This window comes from Ceratotherium simum, chromosome 39 (assembly GCF_057802395.1).
Source record: "Ceratotherium simum simum isolate JZ-2026a chromosome 39, ASM5780239v1, whole genome shotgun sequence".
Taxonomy (NCBI): Eukaryota; Metazoa; Chordata; class Mammalia; order Perissodactyla; family Rhinocerotidae; genus Ceratotherium; species Ceratotherium simum.
The window spans coordinates 13,959,213-13,980,877 of NC_141938.1; the positions used below are offsets into that span (position 1 = coordinate 13,959,213).

General features: G+C 64.4%; 1 protein-coding gene across 4 annotated transcripts in view; it reads right to left on the reverse strand.

Annotated features, from left to right (window-relative positions):
* NFIC (nuclear factor I C) overlaps window positions 1-21,665 on the reverse strand; it is a 55,326-nt gene that overhangs the window by 28,297 nt on the left and 5,364 nt on the right. For 3 of the 4 annotated variants that reach the window (XM_004441319.3, XM_004441317.3, XM_004441318.3), the window contains exons 1-2: window positions 21,371-21,472; window positions 11,869-12,400 (exon numbers count right to left, since the gene is read on the reverse strand). In XM_004441319.3, the coding sequence (XP_004441376.1) occupies window positions 11,869-12,400; window positions 21,371-21,400 (562 nt within the window). In that variant the 5' untranslated portion in view covers window positions 21,401-21,472. Of the gene's footprint in view, window positions 1-11,868; window positions 12,401-21,370; window positions 21,473-21,665 lie in introns of those variants that run through there. The other variant, XM_087425760.1, reaches the window with a different exon arrangement.

Here is a 21,665-nt window from a genome sequence, read left to right on the forward strand (position 1 = left end):
ACAAGGGACTTGTGACAACAGGACCAGGGCAGAGTGTGGAACGTCGCCCAAGTGTGGCCCATCTCGGTCCCCGTGGTCTTTTGAGGATCAGCAGAAATCCTTTCAAGAAGCTCCCCCAAATGCTCCTGGAAGTCAGAGGGAGGAGCCTATGGTAGGAAGAGTCCAAGGAAGTAACAGGAACCTGGCCTGGGGGCCCAGGAGGGCTTCCTGGAGGAGGGGACATTGGAGCTTGGGGCCTTAATGTATGAGTAGGAGTTTGCCAAGCACGGAAGAGGCTTGTGGGGAGAAAGAAGAGCACAGGAAAACAATAATAATCACAACTTTTATTTATCGAGCACTGGCAGAGGCCGGGGGGCGCGCAGTGGGTATGCAACAAAGGTCCGGGTGGGACAGCTGGTCCAGCCGCAAGCCCAGGAGGACGGCTGCAGGCAGGACCTCAGGCTGCCCACATAAACCCTCGCCGCCTCTTCCCGGGCGTCCAGAAACTCCCACTGCAATTCCAGCAGTGTGCCCATTTCACGGATAGGGAAACTGAGGCACTGGAAGAAGCTTGGAGCCCGGCCATCCGTTCCTGTGGCATCAGAGCCACGTGGGCAGCCCACTCACGGCCTCCCTCTGCCCCTGACTGGCGGCATGACTCCAGGCCAGCCCCCTCGGAGGTGGGGGGGGTGGTCTCTCTGTGCCTCAGTTTCCCCAGCTGTCACATGTGGCTGGACAGCCTAGCCACCCTTCTGGAATGGGGGCAGGCGCCACGGGGCCCCTGTGGCCGTGGTCCTGTTTCACGGGGACAAGACAGGGTCTCGGGGGCGGGTCAGCCGGCTGCCCAGGTGCCCAGCTCAGCCCCGCGGTTTCCACGTGCCCGCCTCCCGCGCGGGGGCTCCCTCCCTCGCCAGCCTCCCGCCTTGCTGCTGCTGAGCACTGAGTCGGCGCCTCCTGTGTGCCGGCTGCTCGCGAAGCCCGCTCACCAGTCACAGGTGGTCACTCCCACTGCACAGACGGGGAAACTGAGGCACAGGGTGCGGCGAGTGCCGGCCCCAGCTCCGCGGGAGAAGGGGACTAAAAACAGGAGAACGCTGCTGCGCAGGGGGGACCCCCAGCGCGGGGCCCGGCCTGCCCGAGCCCCGAGGGCCACCCGGGCCACAGCCTGGCCTGCCCGCTCACACTGTCCCCGTTCCAGGGGCGTCCCCGGGTGCGTCTGGGGTGTGGCGGCCCCACCTCGCCCTCCCAGCCCCGCATACATACGCCCAAGCCGGCGCGGCGGCAGCAGGGGCGCGGCGCCAGCGCCAGCCCCAGAAGGGGCCGAGCCATCAGGTGACCAGCTTGCGATGTCCCCCTCGGCCGAGGTGACAGTGGCACTTGGAATCGCCTCTGCCTGGCTGGCCCCTGTGATTGCTCCCCTGAACCACTGCTCCCGCCCTCGCCCCCACAGGGTGTCCTCCCCGCAGTGGCCAGAGGGCGCCTGTGAGCCCAAGTCAGGTCCTCCTCCTCTGCCCACAGCCCTCCAGGGCTCCCACCTCCCTCGGCGGAGAAGCCCATGTCCTCCCTGCGGCCCCACCAGGCCCTGCACGACCTGCCCCGTCCCCTCCCCGCCCTCCCTCCTCCCTCTCTCCCCCTCCTCCCTCTGCTCCAGCCACACGGGCTCCTCGATGTTCCTCCAACGCGCCGTGTCTGGTCCTGCCCCAGGGCCTTTGCACAGCCTGTGCCCTCTGCCTGGAACGCCTTCCCCAGATCTCCACAAGGCTGGTTCCTCCTCACCCCCAGGTCTCAGCTCAAATGTCAGGTCCTCAGACCCACCTCCCCAAACAGCCCATCACCCTGTCCCCCGTCTTTATTTTTTTCGATAGCCTTTATCATGAACTAACGTTTATTTCTTGCTCTGTGTCTGTCTCACCCCAGGACTGCGAGCCCCACGAGGACTGGGGTTTAGTGCGTCTTGTTCACGGTGGCGTCCCCAGGCCCCAGAACCGTGCTTGGCACACAGCAAGTGCTTAATAAATGTTTACCGACTACCAAGCAGTTCTGCTGGCTGAGCTGAGCGTGGTCCTAAACCCTCCACCTGTCTCAAGTCACCTCTCCCTCGGCGACCCCAGGAGGCAGGTACGTTGTACAGACGGGGAAACTGAGGCCCAGAGAGGGGACGCCACTTGCCTGAGGTCACACAGGGAGCGGGCGGCAGGGGCGGGACCCGCAGTGACGCCCCACTGCCCAGATGGGGAAACTGAGGCTCGGGGAGAGAAGGGACCAGCCGAGTGTCGGGAGCAGCGAGGGCCACGCCCACGACCACTGGGAAAGATCAGAGTGGCGGTAAACAACATCAACAGCAATAATAATAAGCCGGTGACAAGACGGCATTAAGGAGCGCAGAATCGCCCCGGTTTAAAGGCCCCCCTCGTGGGGGGGCGCAGGGCCCCGAGGGGCGACCTGGGGGGCGCCGGCCCCTTTAAGAGCCTCCCCCTCCCCAGGCGGCCTCCGCCTCCCCTTATGTAAGCGGGCCAGCTGCCCTTGCATAACCCGGTTACATAAGGCGCGGGGACCGGGCTTGTCCGGCCGGCAGCGACCTGTCCCGGGCTGTCTGTGGGGCCGGCCCGGGGCGCGGGAGGGCCCAGGCCGCCCACAGCACCCCTCGGTGCAGCGGGGTTCCGGGCCCGTGGGCCGGCCCCCCACTCCCCTCCTCTGGGCGGAGGGCTCCCAGTCTGCAAGAGGACAGGGGGCCGTTCCCATTGCTCTGAAGGGGAAACTGAGGCCCAGAGAGGGCAAGCGAGCCGCCTCTAGCTGCACAGCCCCACGGGGAGGGCGGGGGCGGCGGAGCTGGAGAGAAACCTGGGCTGCGGAGCCTCAGCCCAGGCCTTAACCTCTCGGCTCCTCCCTCTGGAAAACGGGGCTGCGAACGGGACCTTTCTTTCCCAGCAGGGCCCGGTATACAGCTGGAGCTCAATAAATGCAGGCTTACACGTAGCCCTGGGCCCTGCTCTTAAACACTTTTCATTCTATTAACCGGCTTAATCCTCGCCTAGGTCCTGCTAGTGCCTCGTTCTACACGTGAGAAACTGAGGCAGAGAAAGGTGAAGAATTGCCCTGTCCACACGGCGGGGCAGGTGCCGTATAATCACACAACGGGCACAGAAAGAGCACCGACTGTGTAGCAAATCCTGGCCCAGATACTACTGCGTCTGCCCACAACTCCCGGTGGTGGGCACAAGGAGCCCCAGATACAGGTGGGGAAACTGAGGCATAGAAAGGCGGAGGGATGTGTCCAGGGTTAAACCCAGGTCCCACCATGCATGCACTGTCTCCTCCTCCAGGCAGGCCTCCCAGCCCTGGGCCACCGTCCGACCACCCGGGGATGGGGGTGTCTGGGTATGGCACAGCCCCCCGCCCCTCATCTGTGGGAGGGGTGGGGCGTGGGAGTGGGGGCGGCCCCTCTCGTCCGCTTCTCTCTGGGCGCTGGCCCTTTAAGGCAGCAGGCGGCCAGGGCCTGTCCCGGGGTGACCCCAGGGGCGGGTGTGGTCGGGAACAAGGGGCCCTTTCAGCTGCTGCTGCCGCCTCCGGGCAGCCCACGGGCCAGCCGGGGGCGGGGGGAGGAGCCTGGCAAAGGCCGAGAGACTGGGGTGGGCAGAGCAGATGGCCTGGGAGAGAGACAGAGACACAGAGACACGCAGAGACAGACAGGGAGACGCCCCGGCCTAGGCTGCTCCTCCCAGGTCGAAGGTTTGAAGCCAGCCCACCCCCCTAGCCAGGCTGCAGCCCCCAAAGGTGCTTCTTGATCCAGCTGAACCTGATGCCCAATCACCAGCAGCAAACTCCTCTAGGCCCAAGGGGGGATCCTGGGACATTCTGGGGAGGTCCCTGACACCCCCAACAGCCCCTTCCCTTTGTGGGCCCTAGGATCTACCAGACCTGCACTCGAATCGTGACTCTGCCTCTTACCTGTGTGACCCTGGGTCAGTGGCTTTACCTCCCTGGGCCTCAATGTCCCCGTCTGTTAATGCAGTTAGTGATAATCCCGACCTCGGTGGGATTAAAGGGTGCTAATTATTCCTGATTCTCATTTGGTGAGCCCTCCACAGTCCTGCACCATAAATGCAGCCCAGCAGCCCAAACACACACGCACACAACCCCGCCTCCTGCCAGGTGTCACCGTTGCCGATTACAGCCACCGCCTTCGACGGAGGACCTACTAAGCCACAGGCCCTGAAATACACCCGGGCTCCATGTCCCCACATCCCACAGACAACATTTACTGGGGATTGAACGAAGTCTCGATTCTCATTCCTGGGCGCCCCTGGTTCCAGGTTCTCACAGCCACGTCCCCCACGAACCGCCCCCAGACACCCCACCCCACACCGGGGCCCAGAGGGCGGCCCCCGCCTCGGCCGGTCTGGAAGGAGCCTTATTCTGCTCAACCACCTGGTGTCTGAAGACAGGCTTACTTGACTCCAACCTGAACTTTCTGGAGCCCTGACTCAGAATTCTAGAACCAGCCCCCGGAATGTTCTAGAATGTTCTAGAATGAGGGAATGTTTCCCTTGAGAAAATTCCAGAGCCTTGGGCCTGCCAAAAACCCAACGTGAGGGATTCTGGAACCTGCCATCAACGGTCAGGAACATAGGTAAGCGTTTCTTGGATGATGATGAGATTAATCCTTGATTGGATCACAGTTTTGGAATCTGCTCTTTCATTCTCGAGAACCCCGAGTGGGAGGTTTGAGATGGGTTCCCAGACGCTGCAAACTCGCCTCAAAGAATGCGAGAGCCGCCGCCCCAGGACGTTCTAGAACCCACCCCTTGCACCTCACAACCCAGCTTGAGAGATCTCAGATCTGCCTCAGAATTCTCTAGAACTCAGATGCCCCAGAGCTGAGCCGCCCGAACCAGCAGCCACTGGCTGCGTGTGGCCCTGAGCCCCTGCAACGTGGCGGGTCGGAATCGAGACGTGAGTGCAAAACACACACTGCATTTCAGAGACTTAGGACCCAAGAAAAAAAAAAATGAAAACACCTCAGTGACTTTTCCATATTGATGACAAAATGGGTCAAAATGACAATATCCTGCTTGTCCTGCGTGACATACCGTTAAGTGGTTAAAATTCCTTTCCCCTGGCTGTTGACTCTTTTAAGTGTCGATACCAGAAAAATGTGAAATTATGTGAGTGGCTTGCACTGTATTTCACTGGACCGTGCTGTTCTGGAGAATTCTAGAATCACGGGGTCGGTCAAGACCTCAGCTCAGGAAATTAAAGAACGCAGGCCTTTGGCATTCCAGAACTTGCCTCCTAGAGGATCTAGAAGCCACCAGCTCTGGCATTCTAGAGCCCCCCCCCTAAGTGCCCCAGACTCGAAACCCCTTCCCGCCTTGCAAGTCGTTCACCCTGAGGGAGCGGGGTCCCCATTTCCCGCCCTGGCACCCCTCCAAGTCAGCGTGAAACAGATGGAACAGCATGGACCAGAGGAAGGGCCCTCCCTGGGCAGCCTGGGCAATGCCCCGCCCCTCTCTGGGCCTCAGTTTCCCCATCGGGACACGACGTCCGTCTGGTGTCCCCTCCCTCAGCCCTCACCAGCCCTGACCATCTGTGACTTCCCGCCCACACCCAGCTGGAGGGACAGGGGCTGGCCTGGCAGCTGGTGGCCGAGGGGGCCCGGAGATGTCCCCAGCTGCCCTCAGCCTCCCCCGGCTCCCCGGGCGTGGGGCCAGGGCGGCAACTGCAGCCCCGCCACGCCGGGGTGGCCGCCACAGGTGCAGGGCCGTGCCCCCGCCTCCGCGGGCTCCTCGGGGGGCGGCCCTGCCCGTACGGACGGGGGCACCGTGGCGGGCCCCCCCGGGACCCTCCGCACCCGAGACCCGGGCGCACGGGCAGGGCCCGCCCATAAGACAGCTCCCGGCCGAGCGCCCGCCGGGTGCCGACGCGTCTCTCTCTCACGGATGCGATCTCAGTGTCAGTCAATGGACACTCCCTCCACCCCTGCAGGTGAGACGGGCACGAACGTGCTCAGGGATGCCCAGCCGGCCAGGGGGCAGAGCTGGGACCAGAACCACGGCGAGGATGATGATGGCGGCGGTGACAGCAGCTATGAGGACGTTACCATCCCTGGGGTTAATCCCGGGAGTTATTATACACATAGGATGCATTACTGTTACTAACAACAACAATTTCTTATTGTGGCAAAATATACGTAACTTTAAAATTCACCATTTTCACCATTTTAAGCGCACAGCTCAGTGGCATGAAGCACATTCACAGTGTCGTGCAACCGTCCCCACCATCCGTCTCCAGAACCTTCCAACCTCCCAAACTGAGACTCTGTCCCCATGAAACACTGACTCCCCGTCCCCTCCCCCAGCCCCTGGCCCCACCATCCACTTTCTGTCTCTGTGGATGTGACTCCTCTAGGGCCCTCCTGTGAGGGGATCACACAGTGTCTGTCCTTCTGGGTCTGGCTCATGTCACCGAGCGTCATGTCCTCAGGGTCCATCCATGTTGGAGCGGGTGTCGGGATTTCCGTCCTTTTTAAGGCAAGAAATCATTTTTGAGCGCTCACTGTGTACCAGGCCCTCGTTTGACAGGGCAGGAAACAGGCCCAGAGCAGTGGATTCCCTCGCCGAAGGTCACACAGCTCACCAGTGGAGGGATCCGGCCGCAGCCCGCGCCCCTTACTCTTGCCGACACCCCGCAGCACCGCTCGTGGGCTCCCCCTTGTCAGTCCCCCTCCGCGTCTGCCCACGAGCCCGCAGGCCCCCGCCGCCGCTATAAATACCCCGTCAGCCGGCGTCTGGACCTCCGGCCCGTGCGGCCACCTTCCTGCAGACAGACGGCTGTCCACCTGGCCGCCCGCCACCCCCTCCCGCCTCACCCCCGCCACCCAGGCACCTGGAGGGGGCAGCCTGGCCCAGCTCAAGGTTGGGGCCCGTCCCGGGTCACAGGGGCCCCTGTGTGCTTGCGGGGGGCGCAGAACGATGCCCGGGGTCCCCGCATTGCCTGAGGTCTCCCTCATCGCCTCCTGGGGCTGGGAGAGGGTCCAGGAAGGGAGTGAGCATTAATTGAGCGCCTCCTGTATGCTTTCGGGGGATCGCTGACTCGAGTCCTCAATGCAGTGGACACAGCTCTTAGTCTCCCCACGTACAGATGGGGAAACTAAGGCTCAGAGAGGGGCGCACCCCTCACACAGCCTGGAGCAAGCTCGCGGACACAAACTGTGTCCATTGTACAAAAGTGGGCGCCCCGCTGCCCGCCTTTGTCTCCCCGGCTGGAGGAAGACGAACGACGGGGGAGGAGGCAGGGTCAGGGTCCAGCTCGCTTCTCTCTGTGGCCACAAGGCCCTCCCTTCCCGCCCTCAACTCCCCCAACTCTAGACCAGAGAGGGCAGGGCTCTGCCCTACGTCACACAGCAAGCCAGGGGCAGAGCTGTGGCCCGCCCAGGCCCCCTTGCTCCAGGCCGAGGCCCTCCCTCCCGCCCCCTGGGCCCAGGGCCCACCTTATGGAGACCCCGGCCCCCAGGCCCGGGCTCGGCAGGCCCTTCAACACGGTTCACCGCCCTTCGTTCGTTTATTCGCTCTGTAATCATCTATACAACTGGGAGGGTGGGGTTCCGTGTGATAACCTCAAAAACGTTTCTTAGTTTTTCTCCTTTCGGGGTTTCAAGGACTCAGGACCTGTGGGTTCCAACTCCGCTCTGCCTCGTGGGAGCTGTGTGTCCTTGGGCAAGTGGCTGAGCCTCTCTGGGCCTCTGTCACCTTGTCTGAAACGTGAGAACTAACCCAGTTAAGATGTGGGACGGGGCTCAGAGCCCGGCTGTTACTATGATTTCCGTCGTTATTATTGCTCCCCAGTCCTGACTGGGCGGCATGGGGGGCCACCCCCGTTTCTCCCACCCCTCCAGCAGCTGCGAGCTTCCCAGACTGGCCCTGCCCGCAGCGCCATGCGGGCGGTTGGCACGGCGCAAGGCGGGAACGGGAGGCCGGCCCCCCGCGTCAGCAGATGGGCACCATCTGGGCTGGCGGCTCGGGGCGGGCTGGCAGCTGCCCCAGCGGGCGGGCCTGGCAGCCCCTCCCCCGCCCCTGGCACGGCGCCCGCCCGCGCCTCCGGTTTCTCAGGCCGCCGGAGGGGGCGGGGAGGCCTGGCTGGGCTTCGGGGCCGGGCAGGCGGCTTCCCTCTCTGGGCCCTGGTTCCTCCAGGCTCCTTCCCAAATGCCAGGCAGGCCTCCTGGCTCCCCAGCACCCTCGCCCCGAAGCCACGCCCCCCCCAAACTTCCCTGCGGCCTCCACCTCTGCTCCCCAGGCTCCGGCCATTCCAGCCCCAGGGCCTTTGCACTGGCTGTGGCCCCTGCCCGGAGCACTCCCAGTCAATTCCTCAGGACTCCTTCACCTCCCTCAGCCCTCACCTCCAAAGTCACCTCCTCAGAGGGTCCCGCTCCATCTGGAGTGCCCCCCGAGTCCCCTCCACACCCCTCCAATGTTCTGTTCTCCTATCCCTATCGTCAGCTTACCCACCCCCCACTCAGTTGCAGACAGCCCCCCTCAAAGTGCACACGCTTAGCAGGCAGCCCCCAATGTCCCAAGGCTAGGCTCGCGTCACCCCCTCATCACAGTCCCCCAGCCAGCCCCTAGGCTGCCCCTGAGGTGCACACGGAATCCAGCCCCTGTGGCCACAGCGGCACCCCCGGGCAGACAAATGTGGTCCCAGGAGGTGCCCTGGGCTCTGACCGGCCTGGCAGCCCCAGTGTGAAGGGGACAGTCTCAGGGCTCGTCCCCACCCCTCCGTCCCCCAAAATAAACCCGAGGAGGGAGGCCTGGAATTCCCCTTTGAGGCGCGGTCTCGGCGTCCACCTGACACCCCGGGGAGATGGGGAGGCTGTGGGGGGGCCCCGTCCAAGGAGAGGGCGGGGGGCGCAGCAGCGGGCACGTGTCTCTGTGTCTCTGGGTGTGTCTCTCGCTGTCTCTCTGCCGGCTCCGAGGCCCCACTTCTGATGCACGAATTGCCTCCCTTCTGACGCTGGAGGGGGTCCCTCCTCTCAGCCATACGGCGGGTGTCCCCCCGGCGCCCCACCGAGGCCTGCCCGCACCCTCCCCATCAATTCCTCGGTCTCCAGCCGGCCTGATTACCCGGGCGGGGACCCTCCAGCCCGGGGACCACAAGATACCGGAGGGAGGTGGACGGGCACCCTCCTGGCCGGGAACAGACTCAACTCTGGGCCAGAACGAGAACGGGGTCCTGGGATGCCGGGCGGGGAGCTGGGGCTCGGCAGAGGGGTCCAGGAGGCCGGCCTTCTAGAACCCAGACCCAGCCCGGAGGTGGCCAAGCCACGGTGACCGGATGCCCACGCTGACACCACGACTTACCTCCATCCCCTCTGCCATCGAGGGTGGAGGGCTGAGGGGTGTCAGCGACAGAAGCTGCCCACACCCCCATCCCCCCTCTGCCCTCTCTTGGCTGCGTGACCTCGGGCATGGCAAGCCCGTCCTCTAGGCCTGTTTCCTCATCTGTAAAATGGGTACAACAACGATTCCCTCTGCGACGACGGAAAAGGATTGCTAAGCCCTCGAAAAAACGCCTAGCCGAGAGGAAGCAGAGCTAGGAGTTGGGGTTTTGAAGCACACGCAGGAGTTTTCCATATGAGAAAGCATTCCAGGCAGAGGGAACGTCATGGGCAAAGGCCTAGAAGGCGGAAATTGTAACCACAATGAGGAAGATAACATTAGTAACAATACGAGGCCACGGATCCCAGCCCTGTGCCTTCGTGACCCCATGAGGGTTGTTTCTTGAGTGCTTACCATGAGCACCCAACATCCCGCAAGGCGGCACTTTTTGAGCCTCCCATCTTATAGACAAGGAAACGAGGCACAGAGAGGTTAAGCCCCTTGCCCCGGGTCACCCAGCAGCAGGCAGCTGAGCTGGGGCTGGAAGCCAGGCCCGACCCTCACTCCCGCCTGCAGAGGCCGCGCAGGCTGCCCCCGGGGGCGATGGAGCCGGCTGGAGGGCGCCCAGGGTGCAGCCTTGACCTTCCCGGGCCCCATGCGGGGAGGCTGACCAGACTGGCCGGCGAAGGCGCAGCGGGGGCCGGACGGGAAGGTGTCTGGGGAGCGGCCGCCTGCCGAGCGGGGGAGGGGGCGGGGGCTGGGGGAGGGGAGGCCCGAGATTGTGCTGACGCCGGCAGAAACCGCGCTGCAAAATTTTATCAGCTCAGCGCGGAGGAGGAGGGGGCGCCGGCGCGGAGGAGGAGGCTGCGGCGGAGAGACCCGGCCTGCATCCTGATGAGCCCGCGCGCCCCCAAGGCCGCCCCCGCCCCCACCCCACCCAGACGGCCGCAGTGTGCGCCCAAGCGGCCCCGCGCCCCCCCATGGGTTTGCTGCCAAGGGGTGGGGGGCGGAGGAGCCGGCAGATGGGGTCAAGGTCAAGGAATCCAGGTCAAGACTGGGACACTGCCCGCTGTCCCTCCCCACACCCGGGGACGGGAGCCCCAGGACCTCATCTAGTCCCTAGGCCATCGCTAGGAGTCGGCATGGTCGTCACCCCCATTGTACAGAGGAGGAAACTGAGGCACAGAAGAGCCGCACGGTTGGCAGAGGGCAGTGGGGCGCCGGCGTCCCCCCCCCACCGCCCCTCCCCCAGCCTCCTCCATCCGCTTCTGGCTGTGCGACCTCGAATGTTCACGTGGGGTCTACCTGGCTGGGTCTGCAAGCCGCGTGCACCCGTCTGACACGCTGAGGCAGCCCCGGGGGTGTCCCCGTTAGGTTCCACGGGGCATCTGATTCTGTCCACGTGAAGACAGTCACGTGGACACCTGCCACGTGGCAGGCCAGCATTCAACACACTACCCGCCAGACCTTGGCCCATCCCCGTGGCGCAGCCGAACTAGGGACTCTGATGACCTCCATGTGACAGATGGGGACAACCGAGGCCCAAGTGACACACACAGCCAGGAAGCAGCAGGCAACAGGACCCAGCGCCCTCCCAGCCGGGCTCTGTCCTGGGCCACCAGCCCTGGTGACCTTCAGATGCTGGACCACACATCTGGTCTCTGTGTCTCTGCCCCGGCCGCTGACCGCCCGGGAGGTCCCTCACTGCCCAGCCGCCTGCAGAGCTCAGCTCAGCCCAGCCGCCTCCTCCAGGAAGCTGTCACGGATTTCCCCATCCTCACCAACTCCGCTGGTCTCACCACGGGGCATTCAACCCCAGAGCCAGCCAACACCCAGCTGGAGGGGCCCGAGGACCAGAGAGAGTGGTGACCTAGCCAAAGCCACACAGCGCCCCGTTCCCACTCAACACATGTGCCCATGGGCTTCTGCGGGAGGTCTGAGAGTCGATCAACTCTCAGTGTTCCCAGAGCGATGCCAGCACCGGCCCAGATGGACAGTGAGATTGTCCCTCTCCCACCTGTGTCTCTCCTGTCCCCCCTGTTCCCAACAAGGTCACATCTTACTCCTCAGACCTTCTCATCTCCTGAGACCTCAGGGGCCTGCCGCCCCGTCAGGGCCTCCCTCTACCTTCAGCCCGCAGGCCGCACCTGCCTCCCCCCTCAGACTCTCCTTGAGCGGCATCTCTTTCCCTCAGCCCTTCCCATCGCAGGTGCCTGCCTCCTCCCACGCGAGTGTGGCCCAACTCCTCCCTCAGACCCTCCCACTGCCTCCGGCCATCCCCTTCCCCGGGGTGGGCCGCCTCGGCCCTGGACCTCGCCCACTCCGACCTGCGTGGGCCTGCTGCCCCCTCGGACACCTGGAGGGCGCCCCTCCTCCCCGGGCCCTCGCGATGGCCGCCTCGCCCCGCGGATGGCACGTGCGCCCACCTCGCCCCTCAGGCCTTGGGCGAGCCTGTGCCCTTGGGCCCCGCCCCCGGGGATGGCGCGTGCGCGCGCGTCCGCCGCGGGCCCCCGCTCACCTCGCTCGCGCACGAAGTAGGCCAGGTAGAGGTCCAGCTCCTTGACGGCCACGCCGATGTGGTGCGGCTGCACGCAGAGCACGGGGTGGCCGCACTGCGCCGCCTTGACCAGGCGCTCGCCGTCGGTGCTCTCCAGCGGGATGCCCTTGAAGAGGATGACCATGACGAGGTCCAGGCGCCACACCTTGTCGGCCTGGCGCAGGCAGTCGATGCGGCGCATCTTGCCCTTCTGGTCGGGGTTGGAGAGCACGCAGCCGGGCGCCTTCTTGCCCGTGATGGCCAGCACGAAGTCCTCGCGGCACTCGGGCCGGATGTCCTTCCGCAGCTTGGCCAGCAGCCGCGACGCCCACTTCTGCTTGACCTCGGCCTTCTCGCCCAGCAGCTCGTCCTTCACCGCGCGCTCCTCGTCCTTCGACATCCGCTTCTCGTGCTTCTTGAAGTACTTGCGCTTGCGCGCCTGCAGGTTGAACCAGGTGTAGGCGAAGGCGCGCACGTGGGGCAGCAGCGCCTCGATGAACGGGTGGAACTCATCCTGCGGGCGGGAGGGCCAGAGGTCAGGGCGCGCGGACCCACGGGGACCCCCAGGCAGACCCGCCAGGCGCAGACCCCTCCACCTCCTGCGCAGCCGCGGCCCAGCGGGCACCCCCCCAGCAGCCCGTGGGAGACGGGCCGGAACGCATTGCCCAGAGGGGGAAACTGAGGCCTGGACTACGTGGGAGGCGCATTTCACGGAGGACCGTCTTGAACCCCAGGGCAAGCAGAGACCCCACGTGGAGGCGGATGGGGACCCATTGTACAGATGGGGAACACTGAGGTCTGGGTTCATGGATCCATTCTCTGCCCACCAGAGTTGGGGTTAACAAACCCCATTAAAAGTACCGTCAAGAACCACATAGGGGATATTTGAGTCTCTGCTGCAACCACCCAGCTCCGCCCTGTACTGCAAAACCCGCCATCCGTCAGATTTAAGTGAGGGGCACCACGTGTTCCAATAAAACTTTATTGACAAAGACAGAGGGCGGACGCTGGCCCCCCCGGGCTGTAGTTTGCAACCCCCCAGGACTAGACTGTGAGCTCTGGAGGTCGAGGGTTGTTCGCCTAGACCAGATGTTCGGAAGGACTGGCCGAGGTCCACAGGCCAAGACCAGGGCCCCCCGGATATCAGGGGGTGATGAGGGTGTGTGGGGTTCCTGCACAGACCCATTGCAGGGGCCGGGGAAGCCCGAGGGGGCAAGAGATCAGAATGCACTAGGGGAAGGAGACCTCAGCCACGGAGGGTCAGAGCTGCGGACCCCTGGGGGCCCGTTCCCCCCAGACCCACAGATGGACAAACCAAGACCTGGAGAGGCCCTGAGACCTGCTCAGAGGTGTCACTCCAACGCCCCCCTCTCTTTGCCTCACTGGTGTTGTTTGGCGGCCACGGTACCCGTTTTCCAGATGGGGAAACTGAGGCCCCAAGAGGGGACCCAGTCACGAGGAGCAGGGCTGGGGCTGGGGCGCACCCCCATCTGACCTCCCCATGAGAACAGCAGCCGGGCCCCTCGGAGAGCACCGTGGGCCATGGGGGGCCCGTCCCCTTTGATGGGGGTGGGAAGGCTGTCTCATTCTCCCCATTTCTCAGCAAGAGAAACTAAGGCTGCAGAACAGCTGGGACCTGGTGTCCCCGCCTCAGGGAGCGAGAGACTCAAGGAGACAGGACCACAGAGAGAAGAAAACCTTCGCTCTCACTTCTCCCCTGTTGCCTGGGCTGTCTGGGCTTCTCGAATTGGGGGGACACCTCTTCCTGGCACAGGAACCCCATTATCCACCCAGCTCTCACAAGGCTGCACTATGCTGTTATTATTGTTGTTGTTGTTATTAGTGTTATTATTATTGTTGTTGTTGTTGTTGTTGTTATTATTGACGTTGCTGTCATTGTGACAATTATTTCGGTTGCTTACAATCTTCCAGGGGGCAGGCAAAGCCCCAAGGCCTTGCTACCCATTGCGTGATGGGGAAACTAAGGCTCAGAGAGGGGCGTAGACCTGGGCTGGGTCCCACAGGGTCTTGGGGACCGTGTCAGGATAGGAACCCAGGACCCCCCCCCCCCCCCGTCGAAGGCCATCAGTCCCTTTCGCAGAACAGCCTGTTCTCCGGGGCAGAGGGAAACAGCTGCTCGGGCTGTTAGTTTTCTTTCCAGAAGGATGTGCCGGGCTGGTCCCCCTCTAGGCCAGGTGCACCCCCCATCTCTGTGCTCAGCTCCCCTTGGGCCACCTCTGGCCATGGGGTGCAGGGGGGGACGACCTCAGATGTCACCTATTACCAAGGCTCTGAAAATAGCCTCCGCCCCGGCCAGGGTGGGGGACGGGCTCGGCTGTGCCAGCCCCACTCCCCACTCCAGTGTCCCCCGAAGCGTGAGTCATCAGAACAGCTGGGCAGGGATGGGACCTTGGGGCCCTTTTCCGCTGCCAGGCCCCCCTGCTGGCCCGCCGAGGCCGAGGGGGGATGGAGGGGGCCACCCCAGGCCCCGTCGCTGTCACCCTCCACCCTGCTTTTCCTGTGTCTGAGTGCCACTCGACAAGCCAGCCCCAGAGAGGGGGAGCGACTGGCCCAGGGTCACACAGCAGAGCTGGGCCCAGGGCCCAGGCCGTCTGGCCGGAGAAGTGGGGGGTGGGGAATCGATAGAGGGACGGGTCGCTGGCCCCTGGGGGGGGCGCCAGGGTGGCAGGAGGCCAGGGCAAGGGTGGCGACGTTGGGTTGTGGCCACCACCCAAGGTCTGGCCCTTACTGGGGCTGTGATAAGGGGTGGCTGGGAAGGGGCAGCTGGGGTGCCAGCCAGCGGGGGCGTGACTTCCCAGACTCCTCTCGTGAACCCCTTTCTCTCAGGGCCCCTCCCCACCCCTTCCCGGAGGCCCACCCCCTCCCAGCTCCTCCCCTCCCGAGCCCCCCTCCCCGTCTCCGAGCCCTCCCCCCTCTCTGGGGAAAAGGTGCCAGGGAGGCGGGCAGGGGCGGGGGCCCACGTCACCCGTGACCCCAGCTGGTGCCGGAGGAAAGAGGACAAACAGCATGTAACTGGGTCACGGACCTGTTGCCCCATCCTCCCTCGTCCCGCCCATGAGGTCAGGCCAGGTGAGAGGCAAGCCTGTCACTCTCTGTCCCACAAGACCTGTGACAACCAAGGTGCCTCTTCCCCAGGCTCCTCCCAAGGCAAAGAGACGGCCAAGGCAAGCTAGAGGCTGAGAACCCTCTCAAACTCCTACACATCCCTCAAAGCCCCATCTCCAGTGTTCCTTCCTCTGGGCAACCTTTCCTGCTCTGCTCAGGGTTCCCTCAGACCTAGCCTGGACCACACAAGCACGGGGTCTCTGAGGCCAGCTCTGTCGCTGTCCCCCAGCTCTGAGCCCCAGGACCAAGACACACTGCCAGGCAGATGGTGTGTGGGAAAAAGACTGGGCGACACAGGCTTCTGCTTTCACCTTCTGTAAGACCCAGGAACCCATCACTGCCCCTCTTTGGGCCTCAGTTTCCCATTCTGGATGATGGGCAGAAAGGGACACTGCAGGCTGTGGGGGGCTGGGGGACTTTGTTGCCATGGTGACCAGAGACACAAGGTGGGGCACGGGGCACAAGGCCAGGCCTTTCCCAGAACCCCCGTTTCCCAGAAACTCGGCCCACTGCGACTTCCTGGGCGAAGAGAACAGCAGCGGCTGGGGGTAAACTCTGACGTCCAAACTCTTCCTGGGCCCTCTCTACTGGGCAACCGTGCCCTGGGCCGTGCCCCTCTCTGGGCCTCCCTGTGGCCCTCCCACCCTGACAGTCCAGAGCAGCAAACCGGGAAATCCCGATTCCCAAGCTGAAAGTTTTCCAGGAAGGATTCTCTCTCCTTCATTCACTCAATGATTCCACAGATGTGACTGAGAATCTATCTTACCCACTTCCTAAGTGCTTATCCCAAACTCCTATGCATCCTTCAAAGCCCCAGTGCCAATGTCCTCTCCTCCAGATTAAATGACCTGCCCAAGGTCGCATGGCTGGCAGAAGGCAGAGCTCATATTCGAACTCAGGACCATCTGGCACCTAGGTCCCTAACCTAAGGTAACTCCGCCCCCTAGGCTCAGAGCATCAGAGTTTATGAACAGCTCGTTCCTAACCCTTTGAGGGAGAGAGTCATTAGGTTGTTCAGCAAACATTTACTGAACGCGTATCGTGTGCCAGCCCCGTGCATGGTGCTGGGGACCCGCGGTGACCTGGGCTCGGCCCTCACCCTCTGATCTGGGGCAGGGATGGATGTTAAACAAGCCAACAAATATGCACTAAAACGTCAGATCGAACAAAGTGCTCTAAGAAATTTAAAGGAGTTTGAGAGGGGCCAGGGAATCTCTTGGGGGCTGTTTTTTAGCTGGTGGTGGTCGGGGAGGGTCTCTCGTAGGAGAGGACACTTGGACGGAGACCTGAAAGATGACAGTCCAGGGCAGATTTCCAGGTGGAGAAAACAGCCCATGCAAAGGTCCTGGGGCAGGATGGGCCTGGTGTGTTGGAGGAACATTGAAGAGGCCGTGTGGCTGGAGCAGAGGGAGCGAGGGGGAGAGAGGGAGGAGGGAGGGCAGGGAAGGGACGGGGCAGGTCATGCAGGGCCTGGTGGGCTGCAGGGAGGAATTTGGGTAAACTGAGTCTAGAGAGTGGAAACTTCCTGTCAATATGACCAGAGAGTATACACCCTGGACCTCCTGACTTCCCTCTGGGCCTGCATATCCCAGGGGATGACAGGGGCCGAGCCAGAGGGCCAGGGTGTGGGAGAGAGACTGGGAGCGAGGCCATGCCTTTCAGAGGCTGAGCATCTACTGAGCTATTGACTCTAAGAAATGGGAACTATTGTTGTGCCCACTCTCCGGAGGGAGGGACCGAGGCCCTGAAGCCAGTGGCCCAAAGTCACGCAGCCAGAAGGAGCCAAGCTGGGACTTGAACCCAGGTCCTTGTGATCGTGGACCTCTGGACTCCACCGGGCCCCTCGACCACATGGTCTGGCCCCGTCGGCGGAACCCCCCAGCGATGCCGTTCTGCACCCCCACGCTCTCTCTGAATCTGCGTGGCTCCCCTCCCCTGCTCAGTCCCGGGCCACATGCCACCTCCTCCTCGGGGGCTTGTTCTAGCCAAAGCCGCGGCCCCGTCCTGCCCTGTCACCTCCCCTCCCACCCACCCCCTCCCCTAGGATGTCACCCCTCAGGGACAGGCATCTGATCTGTTCTGTTCTGTCCCAGCATCCAGACCAGTAGCAGAGCGTTCCCATCCTCCGCCCCGTCCCCGCGTCCCCATCAACAAAGGATGCTGGTACCCGCTCAGGTCTGGCCAAACTCAGGGAGACCCTGCACGGGGCTGGGCCGGGAGGCAGGGCCGCCAGGAAAGCCCTTGGGGGCCAGGGCTCCACGTTTTGTGGGGTCACCTCTGTCCCTGTCACCTGGCCCAGGGCCAAATAGCAAATGGTGACAGAACGAAGGGTCAGCTAGAAAATGCCTGTTTCATTCAATTATGTTTGGCAACCACCACAATCACAGCTGTACTCATTTGGCGCCTACTGTATACTGTGCTAAGGACACGCATCCGAGGAAGGCGAGATTATGTTTCCCATTTTATGCTGGGAAAGACTGAGGCTTGGAGAACTCAAGACCCTTCTCTCAACTGGCAGAACCATTCGTTCACTCATTCATTCATTCCTTCATTCATCCATCCATTCATGCAACAAGCATTTACGAGCACCCACTGTGTGCCAGGCCCCGCCTCCCTGAACCCTCAGGCGGCCCCAGGAGTTGAGGATTCCCGCGAACTTCATTTCCCGGCGAGGACGGGGCACACGAAGGCCCAGGTCCCCCACCCAGAGTCACACAGCTGGAAGAGGAGGGGACGCGCCTGCAGAGCTGGGGCCGCCCTGAGCCTCCGCCTCGGGGACCCCATCAGGGCGCCTCCGGGGCAGGCGGCGCTGTGTCCTCATAGGTGCGCTGTCGGGGAGCGTGTAGGTCTGTGCGCACGCGTGTGGGTGTGCGTGGTTCCCCGGGGAGCCCCTGCACTGCACACCTTGGGCAGACACGCACCCAGGCGAGGAGGCCTCACATGTGTGTGCGGGTCCGTGTGAACACGTGCATGCGTGTGTGAGGCCTGCGTGGGGCAGGGGCCTCGGACAGGGCGGTGCCTCCCATCCACTGGTGGGAGACAGGGAGGGAGGGCGGCTCAGACAGAGAGAGACGGAGAGAGAGACAGAGAGAGAGATGAGAGGGAGAGAGAGAGGAAGAGAGAGAGGGAGAGAGGGAGAACGCTGACTCGGCCAGAATCCTAGCTTCTTCGTGATTTACAAGGCGCCCGGCCCTGGCTCGCTGAGGCACCTCCGCCGCAGAGAAGGGAGGGGGCCGAGACTCAGAGACAGAGAGACACAGAGCGGGGAGAGACACGGAGCGAGGCTGGGCCTTTCACAGGAGCGAATCCAAGGCCATGAGACCACAGGTGGGGGGCACACGGGGGCCACCCACCTGCCCAGGCCTGGCCAAACAGCCACGGGGAAGTGTCCCCACGCCCAGCCCCACTAGCCACGCTGTGCCGCCCTGGGCACGCCCTGGCCCTCTCTGGTCTCGGCCCCTCTCCCACCCCCGACCCCAGCAGAGCCCCCCAGAGCACCCAGCAGGCCGACACCTCGCTGCCTTCTGTCCCCCCTCGTCTGGCCCCATAGGAGGTGTTAGCGAAGTCAGGGTCCTCTCCCAGCCTCAGTCTCCCCCCTGGAGAACCAGCAGTAGAGTGCGGCCCAGAGAGGGAAGGAGTGAAGAAATGAAGGGCAGAATGAATGAATGAGGGAGGCGGCCTGGGCCAGGCCCAGCCTGCGGCCCCGGGGAATCCGGGCACCGCAGCCAAGAGAGATTTGGCCCCAAACCCGGAATAACTAACGTGGCGGTGGCGGGCGGGGAGGCAGGGAGGGAGGGAGGCCTTCCCGCCGGCAGGATTTATGGAAGTAACGGCTGCTTCACACAGTTCCTCTTAAGAGTAAGAGTGAAAAGGGCTTGAGTCACCAGCGAAACAGGGACGGGGCTCCCAGAATCCTCCAGGGCCGCCCGGGCCCTGCCGCCACCCCCCCACCTCGGTGGGCAGGGCCGGGGGGCACGGGGCGGGCTGGCACCGGAGCGGCCTCCGTCCCCTCCCCCGCCGGCCTGGGCTCGGAGAAGGATCCGGGTCGGATCAGCTAAAAGGGAGCTATTTTAGGATGGGCCCAGGTTGTAGAACTGGTGGGGAAAGGGGGGAGACGGAGGCCCAGAGACATGGGGAGAGACACACAGAGACAGAGAGACGGAAAGAGATGGGAGAGACAGATGGGGAGAGACACACACAGAGACAGAGAGACAGGGAGGGGAGAGATGAAGACAGCCAGAGAGAAATGGGGTGGGGCCCTGATCGGGAGACTGAGCCAGACAGCCAGGAGTGGGGGTCCTGCCTGGACAGTCCAGTCCCTCCGGGTCCCCCAGGGGGACACCCCAGACCTGCAAGGAGCTGCAGGGACCACACTGAGGCTGCAGGGGAGCCCGAGAGGGGGTCCCCTCCAGGGTGGGGGGTCACGTGGGAGAGTAAACAGAGAAGGGGAGCCCCCCTGGCCTGGAGCCCCTAGGTCTCTCTGCCCGTCTCTATCTCCCCGTCTCCCTGTCTCTTGCAACGTGGTATTTTCGATTGTTAGTTTCCACGGGGAGCCCGGCCGGCTGATCCTTGCTCTGCTCGGGGACAGCCAGGCCCGGGGAACACACCAGCTCCCGGGCGACGCCAGGCCCGGTTCTCCCCGCCACCCGCTCTGGGCACCGTGGACGGAGGCCTGTCTCCCCAGGAGTCCTGGCGGGGGAATTCCAGGGCGCAGTGACAGAAGGCGGCCTTCCAACCCCCGCGCCTGGAATAGCCGCCCGCGCTGGGCTCGGCCCCCCTGTGCGGCTCTGGGAGCGCGGGAAGGGTGGAGGGGGCGGGGGCACCCCTAAGCCCCGAGGAGGCTGGGAGGCCCAAGGTCACATAAAAACCCTGACTAGAAGCCACTTGTTCTCGGGGAGCTTCAGGTCGACTGGGGAGGCAGAGGGTGGCCGACTGCTTCGGGGGACCCCCAAAGTGGCTCAGAAGGGGACTCCGAGGGCTGGAGCGGGGCAAGGACTTGGCCAAGGTCACCCAGGGGATCATGGGTAGGACAAGCCAAGACCCCCTCTGCAGCAGCCCTGCAGGAGCCAGAACTCCCCAGCCAGTGGCAGCTGGAGGGAGCCAGCAGGATCCTACCAGGAACCAGCGGGACCCCAGGACCATGCATGGGGGGACCCCCGGCAGAGACTGGTGGTCCCTGGGGCTCAAGCTGGGCACCCACGTGCTCCCCATACGGTGCTGCTCAGGACACTCCGGCTCCCTCCTTCCGCGTGCACCGCGCTTTACAGTCTGGAGGCTACACCGCGCCTCTCTCCAGAAGCTGCCTTAGCCCCATGGCCCCTGGGGGAAACTGAGGCTGCAGCCTCATTGGCCTAAAGACACAGCAGGACAGGGGGTGGAAGGCGGAGCTGGAAAGCAGACCCAGCAGAGCTGGGAAGGGGTCCTGGTGGGAGCTGTGGGAAGGAAGGGGGTCCCCGGGAGGGCGCGGCCTGGGCAGGGGCGGCTGCCCCCTCCCCACACGCCCCCTCGGTCATTGCAGAAGGCTCGGCCGGGCGGCCGGGGAGCGCGGCCAGGGTGAGAGGCCAGGGCGGGGGGCAGCGGCAGGGGCAGGTGCCGGGCTGGCGAGGGCGTCCGCAGCGCCGCAGTGCCCGCCAGACCCCGGAACGCCCGGCCTCCCGGCTCCTCCGGGCGGCGGCGGCGGCGGCTCAATAATCCGAATCGATGCGGCGAAAAGATCGGGACGGAGTTGGGGGGCGGGGGGCGCGGGAGGCCGAGCCGGGACGGCCGAGCACCCCCTCCCCCCACGGCTGGCGCCTCCAACTTCGCGCGCCCCCTCCCCCTCCACGCACACGTGGGCCCCTCATGGGGGGAACGGCGGCCCCGGCTGGGGTGGCGCGACACCACCTCGGTGGGGGGGGGGGTCCAGGAACGCATCAGAGGGGTGCTCTCCTCCAGAGTGCCACGGGGGCCCAGGGTCCAGCCGGGACCCCCTCGATTGCTCGTAGACGCAGGCCCGCTCCAGGCGGGGGACACGCAGCGCCTTGCCTGGGGGCGCCCCCAGACCTTCCCGGGAGGGGTGTGGGAGCGCGTCCTGCGTGGGGGAGGGCGAGCCTGCCCCCGAGCCCCCACTTTCGGCAGGGAGGAAGGGCCTGGGCGTAGGGCGGGAGTCCCGGGTGAGGGTCCGCGGTGGCGGTGGGGGTCCCCTGCCCAGCCCAGGCCCCCGTGCGCCCTGGCCGGGGTGGCAGGGGCATCCGGGGCGGCGGGAGGGACGCGCGCCTTTTTCGTCCCGCCTCCCCGGGTTTCCAAACTCCGGGCCGGGCTGCGGGGGGCGCGGGCGCGGGGCGCGGGGGGCGCGCGCGGGCCCGGGCGGGGGGCGTACCTGGGTCAGGCAGAGCGGGGACGAATACATCCCGGGCGGGCGCGGCGGGAGGCGCAGGGCCGGCCGGAGCGGGCGCGCTGAACTTACTGAGTCATTTTTCCAAACCCCCCCCCGCGGCCGCGGCCGGCGCGCTCCTCGCCGCCTCCTCCCTCGGGCTCCCTCCTCCCTCCTCCCTCCCGCGCTCCCTCCCTCCCTCCGTCTCTCTCTCCCTTTCCTGTCTCCCCTCCACCTCTCCCTCTCTGCTCCTCCGTCTCTGTCTCTCCCTGCGTCTCTGTCTCTCCTCCTCCTGGCCACC